The sequence below is a fragment of the Oryctolagus cuniculus genome, chromosome 8 (assembly GCF_051225735.1).
Source record: "Oryctolagus cuniculus isolate XC-2025 breed Fujian yellow rabbit chromosome 8, ASM5122573v1, whole genome shotgun sequence".
NCBI classification, from domain to species: Eukaryota; Metazoa; Chordata; class Mammalia; order Lagomorpha; family Leporidae; genus Oryctolagus; species Oryctolagus cuniculus.
The window spans coordinates 91,761,815-91,783,817 of NC_142874.1; the positions used below are offsets into that span (position 1 = coordinate 91,761,815).

The following is a 22,003-nucleotide window of genomic DNA, read 5'->3' on the forward strand; positions in this document are numbered from 1 at the left end:
TGTATGATTCCACTTACATGAGGTATCTAATGTAGTCAGTCAGAGATAGGAGTAAAAAGGGACTACACAGGGGGGTATGTGTAGTTGTTTAATAGCTACAGAGTTTTTGTTTTGCGAGATAGAAAAGTTCTGGAGAGATTGGTTGCACGATGATGTAAATATACTTAATGCTACTGAACCATACAGTTAGAAATGTTTAAGGTAATAAATGTTATGTGCATTTTACAATTAAAAATAATATGTATTAAAATTAAAATAATGTTGGAAGTCTTATATATGGCCCCATACTTAATTTCACTTCTGCCCACAGCCCTTTTCCATTTGATTTCCCATTCTTTTCTGTACAGTGCACAGTTCTGTGTGTGCTGTCCCTAGCTTGAAGCTTGTCATGCACTGTATCATTTAGTAAACTTTAACTGGAAAAAAATGTGATTCTTATCATAAAGCATAAGAGAGATAATATTCAAGTCATTTTTGTAAAATATTTAATTAATATCTGATATTAATCTAGGGGAAACAGGAAACACCTTATCTTAAGCAAATGTTCTGATTGATCCTTAATACTGAGTTTTTGATAAATTTTGTCTAAACATTTTTGGGTTTTGAATTTTTTAATCTTGCTTTTTTAAGATTTATTTATTAGTTTCAAAGGCGGAATTACAGAGAGAGGGAGAGACTTAGAAAGAAAGATCTTCCATCTGTGCTTTCACTCCCCAAATGGCCACAACAGCCAGGGCTGGGCTGATCCGAAGGCAAGAGACAGAAGCTTCTATCCAGGTCTCCCACAAGGGTGCAGGAGCCCAAGGACTTAGGCCACCCTCCACTGCTTTCTCAGGCCTTAGCAGAGAGCTGGATTGGAAGCAGAGCAGCCAGGACACGAACCAGCACACATATGGGATGCTGACACTACAGGCATTTTGGCTTTACCCACTACACAACAGTGCCGCCTCCCCCCAAATTTTTTTAATTTATTTTTTGTTATTTTTGTTGATAGTATTTTGAATCAGTAACCATGAGATGCAGTTTCTCTCTAGTACTTCATTATTTCTAAAAATTGAGTATTTTTTACAGGATTTTGTGTTGCCACCCTGGGCATTGCAGTATTGATACGAATTCTGGCCACATATCTGATGGTGTGTTTTGCTGGTTTTAACATAAAGGAAAAGATATTTATTTCCTTTGCATGGCTTCCAAAGGCCACAGTCCAGGTAATGATGGATAGGATCGATTAGCATTTTAACTGCTGTTTCTATGTTGATACCTTGAAATATTGAATAAAAGGGTTTGTTTACATTTGATGACTGTAGATAACTGAAGTTTAATTTATAAAAAGTATTTAGACTAATCTGCTCTTTAAAAGTTTTGAGTATATCAATTCCTTAAATATGATAGTTCATTTAAATTTCATTGCTCAGCAGAATATAACTAAATATCCTATAAATCCCTGTACTACAGGGAAGTAGTTGTAGCTGGAGAAAAGGCTTGACATTTTTATCAGCACTCTCTAAATTACCCAAAGAGAGAGTTTTTAGCTCTTTTCAACATCTTCAAAGTGGAGAATAAAACAAAATAGTGTGGTTTATCTTGATATTTGAAAATATTTCAATGTGAATTTGATTGATAATCAATTATGCTGAACCAGAGTCTTATATATAATAGAGAAAAGTAATTTCTTGAAAAACAACTTAGAAAATTATTTCCACTAGCCCCCCATATCCAAGGTTTTGCTTCCTGCACTTTCAGTTACTGATGTATTAGATGAAAAATTCCGGAAGGAATCCAAAAGTTCTAAATTGTGTGCCATTCTGAGTGAGTAGCATCATGGAATCTCACGCTGCCATGCTGCATCCCACCCAGAACATGAGTCATCCCTGTGTTTCCATGCAGTATGTTCTACCTGCTTGTTAGTCAATAGATCAACTGTTAATAGATCAGCTGTTTTGGTATGCAGTGCTTGTGTTCAAGTAGGACTTATTTTACTTGATAATGGCCCCAAAGCACAAGAGTATTGTTGCTGGCAATTAGTATGTGACAAGGAAAAGCCACAAAGTGCTTTCTTTAGGGAAAAAAAGTGAAATTTCTAAAATCAATAAAAAAACCTCATAGTATATATTGGGCTATAGTACTATCCTGGGTTTCAGGTATCCACAGAGGGTCTTGAAACACATTCCTTCTGGTTATGGGGGATGAGCGGAACCAGCTGAACCTCCAGAAATATGTTTCAGTCACTTGACCCAATATTTGTACACTCCAAACTACAAGTAATAAAGAACTTACAGATAACTACATCAAATTGTTTATGCATTTGGTAGGATACCTGTAATTGCTAATTAAGTTAGAATCATGTAGATTATGATTTTTCCAACTGTAATAGTTGTTTTTCCCATTTATATCATATATTTTTAGACAAATTACATCAAACAAGATTTAACACTTCTATCTCTGATTATTTTATAATTATTTAAATATGTAAATTTATACTATTATTAAATGTAAATCAGATGTTCTTAATTCAGGAGGCATTTGGTGGTGTTTATGTTTTGTACCTATATTCCACAATTTCTGTGACTGTGGGCTTGAAAGTTATTCCAGAGAAATTATTCCATCAAGCTTCCAAAAATATCTGGGATAATGACTAAAAGTATTGTGAGAATAATATGTGTAGTACAATAAATGGAATAGTTCCAACCTCACAGTGTTTCCAGCTTCCACATTTAATAACTTTAATAGGTAAGTATCAAAATAATGACTATACATGCTTATGTATCAAAGATTTCTTTCTCTAAGATTTATGTATTTATTTGAAAGAGTTACACAGAGAGAGGAAGAGACAGAGAGATATTCCTTCCACTGGTTTACTCCCCAAACGGCTACAATGGCCGTGGCTAGGCCAACCTGAAGCCAGGAACCTGGAGCTTCTTGTGGATCTCTCATAGGTGCAGGGTTCCAAGCAGGGTTCCACTGCTTTCCCAGGCACATTAGCTGGGAGCTGGATTGAAAGTGGAGCACTTGGATCCAAACCAGCTCCCATATGGGATGTCAGCGTCGCAGGCAGCAGCTTTACCCACTATGCTGCAACACTGGCCCCAAAATTTGTTTCTAACTGTTGAAGTTTGAATGACAGCACTTTGCTACCACCAAAACAAATTTTAAGATATAGAGCAATTATCTAACATGTGTTGGATAATACGTGTTCTTTGGAAGCAAGTATTATATAGAATTTGGTTTTTCTCCTGTCACTTCATGAGAAATAAAACATACATATGTCTATGTATATATGTATGTATACATATATATAAATTTTCTCTCTATTAGTGTTTGTCAAAATTTTTTATCCATGACTGCTATGAGAAATATAATCACAATTCAGGGGCCAGTGCTGTGGCACAGCGGGTTAACGCCCTAGCCTGAAGCACCAGCATCCCATTTAGGCACTGGTTTGAGACCCAGCTGCTGCACTTCCAATCCAGCTCTCTGCTATGGCCTGGGAAAGCAGTAGAAGATGGCCCAAGTACTTGGGCCCCTGGTCCCATGTGGGAGACCTGGAAGAAGCTCCTGGCTCCTGGTTTCATATTGGCGCAGCTCCAGCCGTTGCGACCAACTGGGGAGTGAACCATCAGATGGAAGACCTCTCTCTCGCTCACTGCCTCTCCTGTCTCTGTGTAACTCTTTCAAATTAATAAATAAATCTTTAAAAAAAATCATGATTCAACATATATACATACACTAAGACATACATACAAAAAAAGAGCAATGTGTGTTAGGCAATTCTTGTCACAAATTCATAAAATGTGGAATCAGTTATGGCAGGACGTGATCTGCAGTAACATAGAGCACCCAATACACAGAGACGAAATGAGAAAAATGTTTATTTCTGTCTCAGCAATCTAGCATGGGCACTCCAGAGCCACAATGTGAACACCGTCCCCAGCATGTGCCCTCCATCCCTGGGTCTGACTTCCCTTTTTCTCATCCAGTAATAAGGTTGATGTGTCCATGCCTTTTCAGGTTACAGTCTACATGTAGTATTTATCACCTCCACTCTCCCCTTAATTGTTAGATACACAGCTACATCTATTTGCAAAAGAGGCTGGATTAAAAAAAATACCTCTGGACAGTAGTGTGACCAGCTAAAACTTGGGAGTTTTATTAAAGAAGGAAAAAGGACATTTAAATATCTGTAGGCAACTAGTAGTCTCTGACATTCTGTCCAGAGTACATTGATATTTTCCTCTGTTTCATTGTTTTACAGGCCAGCATTGTTCTGCTGTGTACAATAAGTGATAACTAGGTTGATTACTAGATTTTCCCCACATGTGCATTGAAAGTATTGTATATTGCCTCTAAAATTACATGAAAATTTTTGTCATATTTTTCAATAAATATATTTTTAAGTTATTTATTTGAGAAGCAGAGACAGAGTCAGAGAGTACCTGTGCCCATCTGCTGGTCTACTCCCCAGGTAAATGCAATGGCTGGTTCTGTCCTGGTCCCAATGAGAGGATCCAGAAACTCAGTCCAGGTCTTCCACATGAGTGGCAGAAACCCAGTTACTTGAGCCTTCACTGTTGCCTTGTGCCTTCTGGGTCTGCATTAGAAAGAAACTGGTCAAGAATCAGCCAGGTATCAAATCCAGGTACTCCAATATGGGATGTGGATATCTTACCAGTATATATTTGTTTATATATATATATATATTTAAAATTTATTTATTTATTTGAATTACAGAGAGGATGTGGAGAGAAAGAGAGAGAGAGAATCTTCCGTCTGTTGGTTCGTTCCCCAAATGGCTGCAATAGCCAGTGCTGGGCCAGGAACTTGGAACTCCATCTGGGTCTCTGACATGGGTGCAGCAGCCCAAGTACTTGGGCTATCTTCTGCGCTTTTCCAGGCACATTAGCAGGGAACCAGATAGGCAGTGGAGCAGCCAGGACTTGAACTGATGCCCATATGGAATGCTGACATTGCAGGCGGAAGTTTAATCTGCTATACCACAACACTGGACCCTTTTACCAGTTATCTTAACAGCTAGACTGAAAACCTACCCTTCCACAGATGCATTTTAAATGTAACATTTCACCAACTCCTGAAGCAAAGAATTAATCAAAAGCCTAAGTTAACTTCAAGATTTAAATGAGCCCACCACTTTGATGATAGGTGACAATTAGTTTAGTCTCTAAAGCAATACTTATTTAAAACTTTTTCGTCTTCCAATAGGTATCTCTGCATCTTTGTGTCTTATTCTTAATTCCAGATTCCTAAAGATAAAAGAATGACACAATGACTTTCATCTTTACTCAGGAGAAATTTAGTATATAGGAACATCATGCTGTGTTTAATTCATATTGTGAGTCTGTATCTGCCATGTGTTGTGAAATGTACTTGCTTGATATTTATGTAGCCCTACCCTATGCAAACACGTACATTTGAATCATCAGTTTGTCTCCAAGAAAGGGCAGGGAGAGTTTTTAGATAATCCAAACAAACTGCAGTACACTTTGGAAGGAAGCTCATAGAACTTCTTTGGTTGACTAAAAGAGTAAGCAATTTGTTTCTGCAAACAGTAAAATCATTCAATATTTTATATATGCTTATCTTATGATGTTTCTAACTTTACTCCTAAACTTTTATAGGCTGCAATAGGATCTGTGGCTTTGGATACAGCAAGATCACATGGAGACAAACAATTAGAAGATTATGGAATGGATGTGTTGACAGTGGCATTTTTGGCCATCCTCATCACAGCCCCAATTGGAAGTCTACTTATTGGTTTGCTGGGCCCTAGACTTCTTCAGAAACTTGAACATCAAAATAAAGATGACGTTGAAGGAGAAGCTTCTACACAAGCTTAGAGGTGAAAAGAGAATGCCAAACATAATGATTAGAAAACAGCTGCCAGAGGCTGCTCTTATCAAGTGAATATTGAAATATGTAATAATGTTCAAGCTTAAAATGTAATAAAACCAAAGAGTACTATTTCTTGAAACATTTTTAGTGCTTCCCCTTACTATGTGAGGGCTAATGTTCTGCATCTCCAAACCTCTGTCATCTACCTCCAATCCCTCTACCTTCAGTCTGTCACTTTGTTTTTTTAATATTACTTCATTATTTTTCTTGATTTCTAAGGGTATACTTACATCTATGTTCACATACTATCACAATTTAAAATTAACTTTGAAAAACCAAGTACAGCATCCTCTTCAGTTAGCCAGGTTCATGATTTATGGTCATATGGGCTCTCATGCCTAGAACTGTTTTTGACTATGCATCTTGTTTTTTAAACAACATAATGTAGTCCATCAATTTCTGTCCTCACTTTCCCTATGAATCTGCCTCTTCTCCATTTCTACTTTACCTCCTTTCTGTGAATTATAATTGGTTCCACCAAAATTTTAAAGAACATGAAGTATTTTAATTGGTTCTTGCTCTTGCCCTGTCTAGATGTCAGAAGACCTTATCCTGGTGCTAGTGCTGTGGTATAGCAACAAAAGCGACCTGCAATGCCTGCATCCCAAATGGGTAGCGACTCATGTCCCAACTGCTCTACTTCCAATCCAGCTCTGTGCTAATGTGTCTGGGAAAGCGGTGGAAGATGGCCTAAGTATTTGGTACCATGCAACCCAAGTGGGAGACTCTGATGATGTTCCTGGCTTCTACCAATCCCACCTCTGCCCAATGAGGCCATTTGGGGAATGAACCAATAAAAAGAAGCTCTCTCCCTCTCTCTCTGTAACTCTGCCTTTCAATTAAGTAAATCAGTCTTAAAAAAAAAAAAAAAATTACCTGATCCTATCTCTTAGCTGACTACTCAAGAGTGCTGTTTCAGTGGTCCTTCTGAATCTTCCTTCTCTGTGGGAGTGCCCTGTGTCGCTCCCCCTCTTCGTGGAGGAACGACACAGGACCCTGCGCTGTTCTTTCGTCTGCTCGGCCCTCCCTGAGTTTGCTGCTGGTTCTTCCCGGGTTGGCTACCATCCCTTCCACCTCCGTGGAAGGGCGGTTCCCCCTAGCCACTTTCCCCACTTCCGCGGGGGAGCGGCACACCGCCGGCCGGCTCTCTCGGGGGCTGCTCAGGTGTTCCTTCAGATAGATGTTCCCCTTAGATGTTCCTGGTGCATGTTGTCTCTCTCCTCCTTTATAGACCTCTACCACCAGTCCCAACTCTGCTACCCACACGCTGAGTACGCTGCTCTCCTCCAATCAGGAGCAGGTCCTACAGTTTATTGGTTGAACTGGAGGCAGCTGTGTAGAAGCTGTTTCTCCCTTCTCAGCGCCATATTGTGGGAGAGCAGATGCATAGAATAAGTCTTAATTCCAGTAACTTAGTCTAATCCGGGTTGCTCCCCATACCCTGATTAGCCCTTATTTTTTCATTCCTTGTGATGAACATGTTCAGATTCTTCAGTTCTTCAGGTGAAAGACAGCTTATTTTCAAATCTTTGCAAGCCTCATCAATATTAAATTAATTAGGATTAGACAATCTGCTGTGATGAAGAAAAAATAGAGTGCTTGAAGGAAGATAGAATAGAAAAATAGAATAGAAAAAAAAACACTGTGCTTGAAAGAAAACGAGCTGGTTGTTGGATGCTGGCGTGTCTTTCTATCATGAACTTTTTCTGGGCCCTAGTTTAGCATGCAGGTGAAAAGTGGTCCTCTACCATGTTTTCTTTCTACCCTTCCAGATGAAGGAAAACAAGAAAGGACGTGTGAAACACTTTACCTTTAAGGAAGTGATGTGGAAGTTGGACACATCTCTCTCCCCTCCTTCTATTGAGGATGACTTATTTCCAGCTGTGTAGAGGCTGAACAGAAACTCTCACTAAGCGTCAGTATCTCTGGGAAGAATAGAAGGTCAAATTTGGGGGCCAGAACAACAACATTTTTGTTGGATGTTACCGTGATTTAGTAACTCATTATTTAAAGACAATACCTAAACCAAAAAGAGTGATTTATATGGCAGGAATTTCAAACTTTGTGACATGCCAGCAGAGAAAATATGAGAAGAGAGGCTTATCTGCGTGAATTATATTTTATCCCACTTTGTAACAGTCCATTTCTGCTTTTTTGTATTACCCATGTCTTCTCTGGTTGTAGAACAGTAGTGTTGATGAAGAGTTTATGGCTTTTATTATGTATATGTATACTTGAAGTATTTATTATTTCTTATCATATCCCATCTAAACTCTTTAAGTTAAAATTCACAGTTCAATCTAATTTTGAGGTAACTATTAAATATGTATTAAATGAATGAAATATGAATATTCTTATCCCACCTAGCTGATCTGCAGAAAACGTCTCTCTTCATTAAACGTCGATCTCAGGCTCTTCCACTAAGACAGTTCTGTTCAAAGCTAGCTGAATATTCACCCTCTCCAAGCAGGCTTCATTTTTGTGTCACCCTCAATCTGGTTGCTCTGTGGTTCGATAATGTCAGTTTGGACTGGATTAATTTATTCCAAAGGTCAGATAGATGTTTCAAATTGGACTTCAAAAGTTACATACAATGGGGGCATCATCAACTTAATGATTATTTGTTCTTCCACTTTTCTACAACTAGATTTATTCAACAAATACAGTTGTCTCTCAGTATCAGTGGGAAATTGGTTCTAAGAGCCTCTCATGAATACCAAAACCTATGGATAATCAAGTCCCTGATACAAAATGCATATAATCTAAACACATTGTCCTGTACACTTTAAATCATCTCTGTGTCACACATAATACCTAATACAATGCCTGCACATCCTTTCAGTTTTGTGAGTGTCCAGCTACATGGGTTCAGTGTAGTACTGAATTCCAGTTTTGCTTTTTGGAACTTTCTAGAAATTTTTCCCTAATATAATTGAACCACAATTGGTTAAATCCCTGGTTGCGGAACCTATGGATGTGGAACCCATGTTTATGGAGGGCCAATGGTATTTTCTGAGAGCCTTTGGTAACCCAGGCATATCATCAGAACTCATACTGTTCCTGTCCTTAAGAATTTGACAGTCTATAAAGGAGACAGATGCAGATTGTAAAGCAATATAAGTGCCATTGTGTAGGAACTACAGGGAGCTCACAGCGGGGTCACCTAATTAACCTGGTGGGGAATGGGGAGTGGTGCAATTAAGGCACAGTTTCCCAGAGAAGTAGGCCTTTGGTTAAGGGATGATTAAGATTTGGCCAGCAAAAGGGATGTGAAGCCAATGTAGATGCAGTTAGTCTGTGTGCCATGTCATCAGTAGCATTTTCTCCAAGTAAAAGGCTTTGAATACATGTTAACGTCTACAGTTCAACTAAATTGAAATGCTATTAACATATTTGTAGCCCCAGAGAAGAAATAGAAATGAATCTAGTGTGTGGAAATGAGTAAAGGGCACTATAAGACACCGCTGACAACCTATACCATTTTGTAGCTGCATGGAACTGGTTCTTTCCTGTCTCTCCTCATTAACAGCCACCATCTAAGTATCTATGTCTTGTACTAGTCTTTTGACTCCCACCAGAGGATCTCTGAAATCTGTGCCCATTGCCAGATACTCTCTGTTAGAATGTATTCATTGCTAGACTGTTGCTGTTGTAGGTAGTGGAGATGGTGAAGTCAAACTGGAAAAGGCAAACCATTCTGCAGGGCTCAGCTTGTGAAGCCTCAGATTTGTTACCACTGGAATGTCATAAAGTCTATCTTCCATGATGAACTCAGAGTTAACATGATAGAGTACTGAAGGAACATACTGCGACCCAACTTTAGACAAACAGTTACTCAAACGTTTGAGTTCCCTGTTAGAGCAAATAAAACACTTTTTTCAGTTTGTTTATCTTCTAAAATATCAGCTCCTTAGAAGCAGGAACTTTGTCTTGGTCATCCTTTTTTTTTTTTTTTTGTAAGATTTATTTATTTATTTGAAAGGCAGAGTTTACAGAGAGGCAGAGTGAGAGAGAGGGAGAGATGTCTTCCATTTGCTGGTTCACTCCCCAGATGACTGCAACAGCTGGAGCTGCACCAATCAGGAGCCAGGAGCTTCTTCCAGGTCTCCCATGCAGGTGCAGGTCCCCAAGGACTTGAGCCATCTTCTACTGCTTTCCCAGGCCATAGGAGAGAGCTGGATGGGAAGTGGAGCAGCCAGGACTCAAACCAGAGCCCATGTGAGATGCCAGCACTGCAGGCCACAGCCCTACCTCCACGCTGCAGCACTGGCCCCTTGAGCATCTTTGAATCCTCAGTGTTCTGCACAGGGCAAGGAACACAGTAGGCATTTACTAAATGCTAACTGACTGAATCAGTGAGGTGATTTTCCAGTATCAGAAAATACTTGCTCCATGGCAGTTCTGATATTCATTTGCTGAATCTGTCTGTCAGTTTGGACTGCTTTAACAAAATACCACAGACTGGGTGACTTAAACAACAGAAACTTATTAGAAGCTGAACGTTCAAGATAGGATGGCATCACGCTCCAGCTCTGGAAAGGTCTCTCCTGGCTTGTCAATGGCTGATTTCTCACTGTGTCCTCACGTGTGTGTGGGTGTGTGTGTGTGTGGGAGGGAGAGAGAGAGGGGTTGGAGATGAGAGGGAACACTCTGGTGTGTCTTATAAGACCACTCTAATCTCATTGTGAGGAATCTACCCTCATAATGTCATGTAAACCTAATTGCCTCTCCAAATCCCGACATTCAAGTATCATCACACTGGGGAGTTAGAACTTCAGCATGTGAATTTGAGGGAACATAATTCAATCCATAACACAAGTGTCATATTTTCAGTGATAGTGCTAAACAAACATTGCAAATTCTTGTTCAACACTGTTGTTTTGCCTAGGGTTGGTGCTGTCCATTCTGAGAAGTATGTTTTTCTAGGCAGATTGTTTAAGCTTTAACACTTTGTTTTGACACATTCCAGTATTTCTCTGTTATTAAGTTGAATGTCCTAAAAATTTCCTCATACATTTGCAGATACTCATTCATTACGTAGTTTTAAAATTAGAATTTTTATTACAAAATAGTTTCTTTCCATTGCAGAACATTTAGAACACAGAAAACTACAAGGGAGAAAATTAAAACTCCCTTTTTTTATATAGCAAAACAGTTTTATTTTTAAAGAGTGAAGGGATGAAAAGAGCAGAGGAGAAGCAGCTTGGAGGACCTTCTTCAGAAGGAAAAGGCCATGGACAGGCAGGGATCAGGGGTTTCATTACCTGCAGAAAGTCGGTACAAAGACCTGAAAGAAAAGTGTTCCTCAACTAGTGAGCTCCTCCTGCTGCTTTTTTTTTTTTAATTTATTTATCTTTCCCTTCAAAGAAAACTTTTATTTAAGGAATACAGACTTCATGCATTTCGTAAGTACAACTTTAGGAATATAGTGATTCTTCCCACCATATCCGCCCTCCCACTCCTCCTCTTCCCTCTCCCATTCCCACTAAGATACATTTTGAATTAACTTTATACACAGAAGACCAACTTTATACTAAGAAAAAAGTTCAACAACAATTTGCACAGTCCAAAAAAACAAAAACAAAAACTATTCCTCAACAGTCGATATTCTTCATCTTCACAATCTAGTATTGAAGTGTTTTATTCTTTTGGGGGCATCATGTTGTATTCCTTATTCTTGTTTCTTGAATTGGTGTGTGTTTTTGTTTTTGTTCCTTTTTTTGTTTGTTTTTGTTTTTTGCTGTGGTTCTTTTATCTTTGCACTAGTCTGCATGGATTAGTGGAGTGTCTGATATCAGAGAATACCTAAAGGCATTTGGTGGGTGTGGCCAGGGAGTTCTCTTCAATGCTCCAGGGTGAAGGTAGTTTTAAAGCAACACCCAGGTTGGGCATGGTAAATCTCTCTCTCTCTCTCTCTCTCTTTTTAATCAGAGGCGACAGTTTTCTTCTGTTGGCATAGACTCAGCTCATTTCCTCTCCTCAAAGGAGACCAGTGCCTGGCCGCTAGCCCCAGTGGGTATAATATCCATCTGCACTTCCACAAGGACCACACAAAGGATCTGTGCAGTCCTCGGTGTAAGCAGATTCCCCAGCAATGTCCCTCACCAGGGAACCAGAGATCCCTGAGCGTGTGGAGCCTCCCACAGTGACTGCCCAAAGTCCCAGCCATACCCTGAGCCTTCCCACACAGCTTCAGTGTTTTCAAAGCCCCACAGTCAGTGTTTTCACAGTCCTGGGACACAAGCCTCCCACAGTCACAAGCACCCAGCCCCCTGTCAGTTCTCCCTGCCCAACTCAGGAATCTGCTCAGCTAGTTGCTAAGTGAAGATAAGAGCTGGTGCAGCCTGTTATGGATGTCAAATATGGTGCCCACTCCATATCAGCTTGTTACAGAACAGCATTGCATGGTGATCAGGGTGAGAGTAACGTGCCCCCCCCCCTTTTTTCCTCCACTATGCCCCACAGGGCTCCAAGCCAGATTGCCTCCCAACTTTTCCTGTAGCTTTATTGCCAGTGACTTAGGCTGCTGCAGCCTGGTCTCACCTCTCTCTCCAAAGCTGGTGTGGAGGCTCTCAGCTGCTGGGGTCCTGATTTGTGTGTGCCCACTCCCTCCATGTAGGTCCTCTGTGTCCCTGTAATTTTCGTGGAGTTTCCTCTTTCATTTTCTCCCTAACTCCTCCCTGAGACTGCACTCTCCCCACTTTTTTTAAACTATCTTCTAGAGGAGAGCAGTAAGCTCCCTCCCTACTCTGCCATCTTAATCCAATCCAAAACTACTCTTAATACCCATTTTATTTTGATGCTTTTACATTATACTCCTGCAGTATTAGGGCATATATCATTCATAGAAAGATACATCATCCAGGTCGGCGTTGTGGCGTTGTGGCGTAGAGGGTAAAGCTGCCACCTTCAGTGCCAACATACCATATGAGCACCGATTCAAGTCTCAGCTGCTCCACTTCCAATCTAGCTGTTATGCCCTGGAAAAGCAGTAGAAGATGGCCCAGGTGCTTGGGCCCCTACACCCACGTGGGAGACCCAGAAGAAACTCCTGGCTCCTGGCTTCGGGTTTGTCCAGTTCCAGCCATTGCAGCCACTGGGGGAGTGAACCAACAGATGGAAGAATTCTCTTTCTCTCTGCTTCTGGCTCTCTGGCTCTCTGGCTGTTTGTAACTCTGCCTTTCAAATAAATAAATAAATCTTTAAAAAATATATATCATCTACTGAATTAATTGGCTAAAAAAATAAATGCTTTATATTTAATTTTTGTGAAGATATATGAGGGCACTTCAAAAAGTTTATGGAAAAATTGAAAATACAAGTTCACTTTGTTGCAAATGTTTCTGAAATCTATGCGTAAAAGAGATTTTCTCGTAGTTCATGACAAAATGTATATCATGAAAAAACTACATATGGATGTCAGAATTCTTTGCATGAAAATAAACATTTTTTTGAGAGGCTGAGAGACACAAAGAACTCCCAGGCACTGATTCACTCCCCAGAATGCCCACAATGGCCAGAGCTGGGATTTGCCTCTCATTCACTCATGTGGATGGCAGAAACCCAATTACTTGAGCTATCACCACTACCTCCCAGTGTCTTTATTAGCAGGAAAGTGGAGTCAGAAGCAGGAGCCCAGAATTGAACCCTGATACTTTGATATGGAATGCGGATGCCCTAACTGGCATCTTAATCACTAGGCTAAATGTTCACCCTTAAACTCATTTTTATTTTTTTAGATTTTTTTTTATTAGTTTGATAGAGTTAGAGAGAGAGAAGGAAAAGTCTTCCATTTGCTGGTTCACTCCACAAATGGCCACAAAGGTTGGGTCTGGGGCAGACCGAATTCAGGAGCCAGGAGCTTCTTCTGGGTCTCCTGTGTGGGAGGGGCCCAACCACTTGAGCCATTCTCTACTGTCTTCCAGGTGCATCAGCAGGGAGCTACAAAGGTAGCAGAGCAGCCAGGACTGGAACCACATGCGATGCTGGTACTGCAGGCCACATTATAACCTGGTGAGCCACAGTGCCAGCCCCTAAGCTCATCTTTTAAATTCATTGTCCATGAACTATTTGAAGTACTCTTATAAACTGAAGAACTTTTATTGTATATAATGAATGCTAAGCCTTCAAGAAATAATTTATTCATTTGGCAACATTCAGACTTTACAATGAATGAAACAAATTCCTTCTGTATATAAAGAGAAAAGAAAATGAATCTTGATGTGAATGGAAGGGGAGAGGGAGTGGGAAAGGGGAGGGTTGCGAGTGGGAGGGACATTATGGGGGGGAAGCCATTGTAATCCATAAGCCGTACTTTGGAAATTTATATTCATTAAATAAAAGTTAAAAAAAAATTCCTACTATCATGGAGTTTATATATATATATATATATATATATATTTATTTATTTGACAGCTAGAGTTATAGAAAGTGAGAGAGACAGAGAGAAAGGCCTTTCTTTCGTTGGTTCACTCCCCAAATGGCTGCTACGGCTGGAAATACGCCGATCTGAAGCCAGGAGCCAGGTGCTTCTTCCTGGTCTCCCATGCAGGTACAGGGGACCAAGCACTTGGGCCATCTTCCACTGCCCTCCCGGCCACAGCAGAGAGCTGGACTGGAAGAGGAGCAACCAGGACTAGAATCCGGTGCTTGTATGGGATGCCGGCGCCGCAGGCGGAGGATTAACCAAGTGAGCCACGGCGCCCGCCCTCAAAATACTCTTATTAACTGAATATGCACCAGGCATTATGCTACGTATGATAGCATACAGTAGTAAACAAGATATTCAATGGCTCTGCTTTTAATGAAACTTGAATTCTAGTACTGATGCTATGGAGAATATAAACATAACTAAGACACAAAACTTGAATTCAAGAACCTTACAAGAAAACATGTACAAATGGTTGTCATCCAAATGAATCATTCAGAAGTGTTCCCAGTGGGGAAATTGATTAAAAAAAAAAAAAAAAAAAAAAAAAAAAACAGGCCGGCGCCAGGCTCACTAGGCTAATCCTCCGCCTTGCGGCGCTGGCACACCAGGTTCTAGTCCCGGTCGGGGCGCCAGATTCTGTTCCGGTTGCCCCTCTTCCAGGCCAGCTCTCTGCTGTGGCCAGGGAGTGCAGTGGAGGATGGCCCAAGTGCTTGGGCCCTGCACCCCATGGGAGACCAGGAGAAGCACCTGGCTCCTGCCATCGGATCAGCGCGGTGCGCTAGCCACAGCGCGCCAGCCACAGTGGCCATTGGAGGGTGAACCAACGGCAAAAGGAAGACCTTTCTCTCTGTCTCTCTCTCTCACTGTCCACTCTGCCTGTCAAAAAAAAAAAAAAAAAAAAAAAAAAAAACACACACAGAGAGGAGGTAATACTTGAATGGGACCTTTCAGAATGCAGAGCATTTGGATGGCTGCTTAATAATAGAGAGCAAAGTGAAGATGGAAACAAGCACAATAGCGAAGTTTAAAAACAATAAAGCCTGGAGCATAGTAGGTAGTTTACACTTGAGGTTCATAAAGAGAAACGGTGAGAGAGAAAATTAGAAAAGAAAGTTGGCACTGAAATCAAACTAAACAGATCATTGGCCAAATTTTATTGAATTGATTTCAGAAGATATTTTATAACTTTTCATGTCAAGTATAGTGGGAAAAATATCATGAATAAGGTTCTTTTTCCTCAAATGTTTCTTTCTGTGATGTTGTAAATATAATTATTTTAACTAACTGATAATTGTTTATAAGAAAATGTATCATTTTTTAAACCACTGTTAAATTTTCATTATGCTACTTTCAAATAAATGGACATTATTTTTAAATGTTGTAGAGGATTTTTTTTTTTGAAGACGTATTTGTTTATTTGAAAGTCAAGACTTACAGAGAGTAGGGGCCTTAGAGAGATCGTCCACCTGCTGGTTCACTCCCTAGATGCCTGCAATGGCCAAGGTTGAGCCACAACGGAGTCAGGAACCAGGAGCTTCATCTTGGTCTCCCACACAGATAGCAGGGGCTCAAGTATTTGGACCATGCTCCCCGGCCATTTGGAGGGAGCTGGATTGGAAGTGGAGCAGCTAGGACTCAAATGGCACCCATATGGGATGGGATGCCAGCATCGCAGGCAGCAGCTGTAGGCTGTTGTGCCACAAAGCTGGTTCCAGAACATTACATTTCCATATAACTTATTTATATTGTTCTCTGTAACAGATGAAAGCTGAGTTGTGCCATTTTAAAAGCAATAGCAGTTTTTAATTGATTCAAATTAAATCTAGCTTTTGTCCTCTGATCTCGTGAGAATTGCAAAACTCATTTGTTAATGTTCCCTCCTTCCCGTTTAGATGGACCTTAAGTATGTAACTTTCCCAGAGTCCATCCTTATCTGGAGCACAGAGCAGTGCCACGCAGGGCACTGGATGCCCACAGACGTCCTCCTTCCCAACCCTGGCGTTTCCCCCTACTCCCAGTGCCCTTGGGAATCTACCTGCTTTTCCCACGAGAACGAAGCAATTCCTGTGCTCTGTAATCACAAAGACCCTTGTATGTTCCTAAAACAAGGAAGAAAGTTAACTTTCAATTGTTCCTGAGGTAGCTATACCACACTGAATGCAGGAAACTGTTATTTTAAAAAATAAAAATAATTTATTCAGTCACCCAAAAAAGAGTTGTAACTGGAATCAGGTCTTACGTGACCAATAAGAAAGGGAGAAAGAATACACTCCCAGTAGAGGAAATAACTTTAGGAAAAAACACTGAAGAATACATTGTTCAGCAGTGAACGCTGTGTTGCCTCTCAGGAGAGAAGTTAAACAGGAAAAGACAGTTTGTCTTCTACCAGGCTTGGGCTTTTTCCAATAGCAATTGTTTTTCGTGTAACTCAGGAAACTTGAGGCTTCTATTAAAGAAGCTTGGTGGGGCGCACCTCCAAGCAGAGCAGCTCTGTGTTCACTTGTTTCACCAGGGAGAGAGGTTCGGGGAATTACACTGAGAAGTATATTTCCTGTTTGCTTTGTGCCGAGCCTTGCCCCAGACGCTTTCCACGTCTCATCAACAACGCAGCCTTCGGAGCTGAGCAAACAACGTCAGGCACATTACGTAATGCTTCGGTCCCACAGCTAGCACACGCCACTGCTAAACGCTGAGCCCGGGTACTCGCTCTTCTTCCAAGGACTTAGGCGTACCGGTGCGCTGAGTTCCGCTAAGTTACTTCCGGCACGTGCAGCCCCTGCCGCTCCTTCCTAAAACGCCCGGTAACGTCAGCTCTGTCCCTTTACTCTTACAACCCTAGACGTCAATTTTCGGAGGACACAGCGAAAGGAAAGAGGTGAATAGACCGAAAACACGTCAGAATTCTCAGGGGCCCGGCACCTGCCCCACCCTAGGCGCGGTCGGGCAGACGTCACTCTAGCGCGCTGCCGCCTCCGGCCCCGCCCGCTGCCGTTAGTCCCGCCTCCCGCGGCCGCCCAGGCCCGGCTGCTCGGCGGCGCTACCGCACCCGGGGCCACGCGCAGTGGCGCGTGGTTTCTGCGACGGTTGCCGGGCGCCTGGGGCGCTCCCACGCCGACGAGGATTGTTAAAGAAGTCGTAGGTAGGGCCCGTTTCTCCCTAGTTTCCAGGCCTGTGGTCGTTTGTTTTCCTTCAGTTCGAAGCACTCCCGGGCTGCTTTCCCAAGCGCGCGGGGATAGTCCTGGCCGCCTTCCCCTCCGCGTCTCGTTTCTTCACTCTTTCATCGCACATCTCTCTTCGCTCGCTAACTCCTCTTTTTCCTCCTTTTCTCACATTTTATTGGTAATGGCGAGTAGGAAAAAAGAGATTTTTCTGTCAAAATTAACTGCACCGTTATTATTTTACCGAGCGAAGGCAGGTACGCGTGGTGCATCCCTGCGAACGAACTATCGCATGCCCCCCTGACGGGATGGGTTGCTGATCCCGGGTCGGCGCCCGCCGTCCCCCGCGCCCTCACCCCTGGACCCCCATGTGGCTTTGTCACAGCCGACCAGCTGGTTAGGTCGGTGTGTTTTTGTTTTTTTTTTTCCCCCGCATTCAGGACAGTTGCATGTGCGGGATGTGTCCGGCAATACATTTAGGAGGCCTCTGTGGGTGTGCGGCGCCTGTGGACGATCAGACTGGGGGATTGGACGCCGCTCCCATATTTTCCACGGGGTAAATTAGCATTTGTGCAACAGAAGTGCAAAATTGACACTTACTCATTCACTCTCTCCCACTATGTGTGTTTGTGCCTCAAATAAATAAAAGATAATTTTTTAAAAAAGCAAGGCAGGCCGGCGCCGCGGCTCACTAGGCTAATCCTCCGCCTAGCGGCGCCGGCACACCGGGTTCTAGTCCCGGTCGGGGCGCCGGATTCTGTCCCGGTTGCCCCTCTTCCAGGCCAGCCCTCTGCTGTGGCCAGGGAGTGCAGTGGAGGATGGCCCAGGTGCTTGGGCCCTGCACCCCATGGGAGACCAGGAAAAGCACCTGGCTCCTGGCTCCTGCCATCAGATCAGCGCGGTGCGCTGGTCGCATCGCGCTGGCCGCGGCGGCCATTGGAGTGTGAACCAACGGCAAAGGAAGACCTTTCTCTCTGTCTCTCTCTCTCTCACTGTCCACTCTGCCTGTCAAAAAAAAAAAAAAAAAAAAAAAAAAAAAAAAAAAAAAAAAAAAGCAAGGCAGTGATTATGGGTAGAGCTGCAGATGGATAGATTCAGGGCTGGAGGTGAGAGAGTTTCTGTTTGATACTGCTTCTTTTTCACTGTAAAGTGTCAGTTGTCCCCTTCCCTCCGGGCTGTCAGATTTCCCCATCAAAACCCCTTTCCCTTTAAAAAAAAAAAAAAAAAAAAAAAGTAAGTTATGAGGCAAAATCAGAAGTAAGGAGGAATGTTTGAGTGGAAGGTTACCGGGTGTTGAGAAGGTACAAAATAGCCATGCAATGGGAGACCAGGAAGAAGCACCTGGCTCCTGGCTTTGGATTGGCGCAGCGTGCCAGCCGTAGCGGCCATTTGGGGGGTGAACCAACGGAAAAGGAAGACCTTTCTCTCTGTCTCTCTCACTGTCTAACTCTGCCTGTCCAAAAAGAAAAAAAAAATAGCCATGCTGGGTAATGGAAACCAGACAGACTAGAAAAAGTAGAATGGTGTTCGGGGTTTGCTGCCTTGTCAGTAGGTGGCTGAGATAGGTGGAAGAGAAAGATCATAGGCACCACAGAGATCAAGGAACTGAAAGATGGGAATGTTGTGCGGATCCACCTGTATAATAATTGTTAATCTAGTAAATTAACTAGTCCTTGACCACGGATAACCTGCCTTTCCAGGTCAGTGGGTTACCATGTTGCTGAGAAATTGTCAACCACTTGCCCATCTGGTTTTTTAAATTGTGACTTTTGTTTTTTGGTCCATGCCTTTGTCTTGGATCATACTTTTAAATGCACTTACCAAAATTTTGTCCTGTTTTCTTTGTGTTCTCAACCATTTCTGTGAATATGTGTTTATTAAAATACAAGTATAGGGAGAATGAAGAATGAGGTTTGGAAATCCTGTTTCCCTTGTGGGAGATCTGATCTATATTGTTTCTAATAATAACAACAACAGATAGCATGTTGGATAATCCTTTGTTATGTGCTATGCTTTTATTTTATCTCATTTGATTTTTGAATTGCCTTTTTCATTTGAGGAAATGGAGACCCAGAGAGGGTAAGAGTCTTGACCAAGATCATATACCTAGTAAGTGGCAGAATTATTAACCACAGTGTTTATGAGTCTCATGTATGTCACCATTGCAGTTTGCCCCCCCTTTTTTTTAAAGGAATGTCATGGATACATTCTTTTTTTTTAAGATTTATTTATTTATTTGAAAGAGTTACAGAGAGAGAGAAGAGACAGAGACAGAAAGACAGAGAGGGCTCTTCCATCTGCTGGTTCACTCCCCAGTTGACTACAGCAGCTGGAGCTGCGCCAATCTGAAACCAGTAGTCAGGAGCTTCTTCCAGGTCTCCCACGCAGGTGCAGGGGCCCCAGGAGTTAGGCCATCTTCCACTGCTTTCCCAGGCCATAGCAAGGAGCTAGATGGGAAGTGGAGCAGCCAGGACTCGGACGGGCACCCATATGGGATGCCGGCACTGCAGGCGGCAACTTTACCCACTATACAGCAGTGCTGGCCCCTGCCTTTTTGCTTTTTACACTTCATTATATCCAAAGTGACATCAAAGCAACACTCTGCTGGGTAATGGCTAATTGCAAACCTATCTTAACAATATATAGCAGTTTGTATGTGTTTAAAATCCAATAAGACCAACTTATCCACAACTACTGTTAGGTAAACTAAGGAAGCCAGAAACAATTATGAAATCAAATTTTGTTTAATTATTTAGTAGAGAAATAGATGGGATTGTGAGTCACTGGGAAGTGTTTCTTGGGCCACTCTTACGTCCCAGATGTGCCTCTGCAATAGCCCGCATTCACTAAATTCTATATGCAGGAGAGAATGCAATTGCCTTTATGTGGTGGGCTCTCACTGTGTGTCAAATAGAAGAATGGTAGCTAAACAGGCAATCTTAAAAGTGAGGTGGATGTATCATTAAAGGACGGATACTCTGGTAAGGATATATATGAAGGGACTGTCAGAGCTTTTGGAAGAAAGAACTTCTGAAGTAATGAAGTTATCTGGGCAAAAATCAGTGTTGGAAGGCAGCAGATAGAATGCATTATGTTTCAGGGAGGTAAGGCATGGCAGGTTAGAAGAGTAAAATGTAGTGTAGCTAAAGTATAACGTATTGAGAATGAGAAGATATGTATGAATAGGTCAGGGCCAGGCCTCATATGCTGAATTTAAGAGGTGTTGACATTTTTCTTATATGTGAAGCCATTGAAGAACATTAAGCAAGGAAATGCTGTAATCAAGCTTACATTTAAGAAGATTATTCTCCATTATAGAAGTTATTTTGGAGAAGAACAAGACTAGAAGTGGGAGAATAGTTGAAAGGCCACTAAAGTATTTAGGAAGGAAATTGTTTATGGCTTGAATTGTGGTTTATGGCAATTTACCTGATGAGAAATGGACCATTTTTTAATATTTAGTAACTTTTATTAACATGAATTAGTAACTTTTTAGATGTCAGGAAAGGAGTAGGAGGTGAAAGTATGACTTGTCTGTTTCTAATTTGAGCAAATGGTGGCTTTATCTCTGAAACAGGAAATTAATTCTCTGATGAAGGAATAGATTTGATGGGAGAAAAGCTTGAGTTCAGTTGTGCATATACTAAGCTTACGATGCTTATAAGACAAGCTGAGATATTCAGTTAGGTTGGATAAATTAGAATCTCAAGAGAGCTCATCTAGGCCAAACTCAATCAGCATGTTAGTCATCACCAGAATCTAAGGAATAGAATAGCTTTCTTAAAAAATGCACATAGAATGGGAAGAAAATAGGGCATAGTGTAAAATTCTAGGGACCTCCACAGTATAAGGAGTGAATAGAGGAAAGCAGCCAGTGCAGATGATCAAGAAGGGACAACCAGAGTGGTAGAAAAGGTAGAGCATGTGACAAAATAATGTGAGAATTCAAAAGGGGAAGACAACTTCCAGTTTTGTGGTACACACTGAGAAAACTTTATTTGGGTTGCCTCTTAAGCAGTAAATAATCATTTACAAAAAAGAAATGCAGGGGGAGAGTATTCCAAACAAATAAAAGAGAACACATAAAAGCATGGAAGAGCAGTTAGCAATTTCACCTGCCTGAAATGTAGTATCAAGGGAAAGAGCCAGAGGGAAAGCTGGCAAGATAGTTTGATGCCATATTGGAAACCTCAGATTCTGGATAAATTGTTGGTAACTTTGTTCTGTAATTGAGAAATTTCGTTTGGTTCTAAGGAAAAGGCAAAAATGTGAGACATGCTCTGAAGCCTTATAATACCTTACACTGTGGCATGACTTTGGCCCCTCAAAAATTCATGTTGAGACATGATCCTCGATGTAGCAGTGTTAAGAGTTGGAGGCTCATGAAGTGAGCAGACTGTGGAGAAAGGCTGTGTCCTCATCAGTGGATTATAAAGTCCCTTATGAATGGGCTGAAAGGAGACAGCTGAGCCCTTTTTGCCTTTCTGTCCTTTGCCATGTGAGGATA

General features: G+C 41.7%; 2 protein-coding genes across 13 annotated transcripts in view; both read left to right on the forward strand.

Moving 5' to 3' along the window:
- The window catches only part of SLC9B2 (solute carrier family 9 member B2), a 62,914-nt gene extending 49,066 nt beyond the window's left edge, over positions 1 to 13,848 (forward strand). For 2 of the 7 annotated variants that reach the window (XM_070047788.2, XM_008267544.5), the window contains exons 11-13: positions 1,072 to 1,208; positions 5,634 to 5,854; positions 6,442 to 12,003. In XM_070047788.2, the coding sequence (XP_069903889.1) occupies positions 1,072 to 1,208; positions 5,634 to 5,852 (356 nt within the window). In that variant the 3' untranslated portion in view covers positions 5,853 to 5,854; positions 6,442 to 12,003. Of the gene's footprint in view, positions 1 to 1,071; positions 1,209 to 5,633; positions 5,987 to 6,441; positions 12,004 to 13,832 lie in introns of those variants that run through there. The other 5 variants (XM_089303009.1, XR_016212359.1, XR_518645.5 and 2 more) reach the window with 5 other exon arrangements.
- Positions 13,849 to 17,263: 3,415 nt separating this feature from the next.
- SLC9B1 (solute carrier family 9 member B1) overlaps positions 17,264 to 22,003 on the forward strand; it is a 108,985-nt gene continuing 104,245 nt past the window's right edge. For 3 of the 6 annotated variants that reach the window (XM_089302996.1, XM_089302995.1, XM_089303005.1), the window contains exon 1: positions 17,337 to 17,477. The gene's annotated coding sequence lies outside the window, so the exon portion shown is untranslated. Of the gene's footprint in view, positions 17,478 to 17,936; positions 18,053 to 22,003 lie in introns of all 6 variants that reach the window. The other 3 variants (XM_089302997.1, XM_070047787.2, XM_089302998.1) reach the window with 3 other exon arrangements.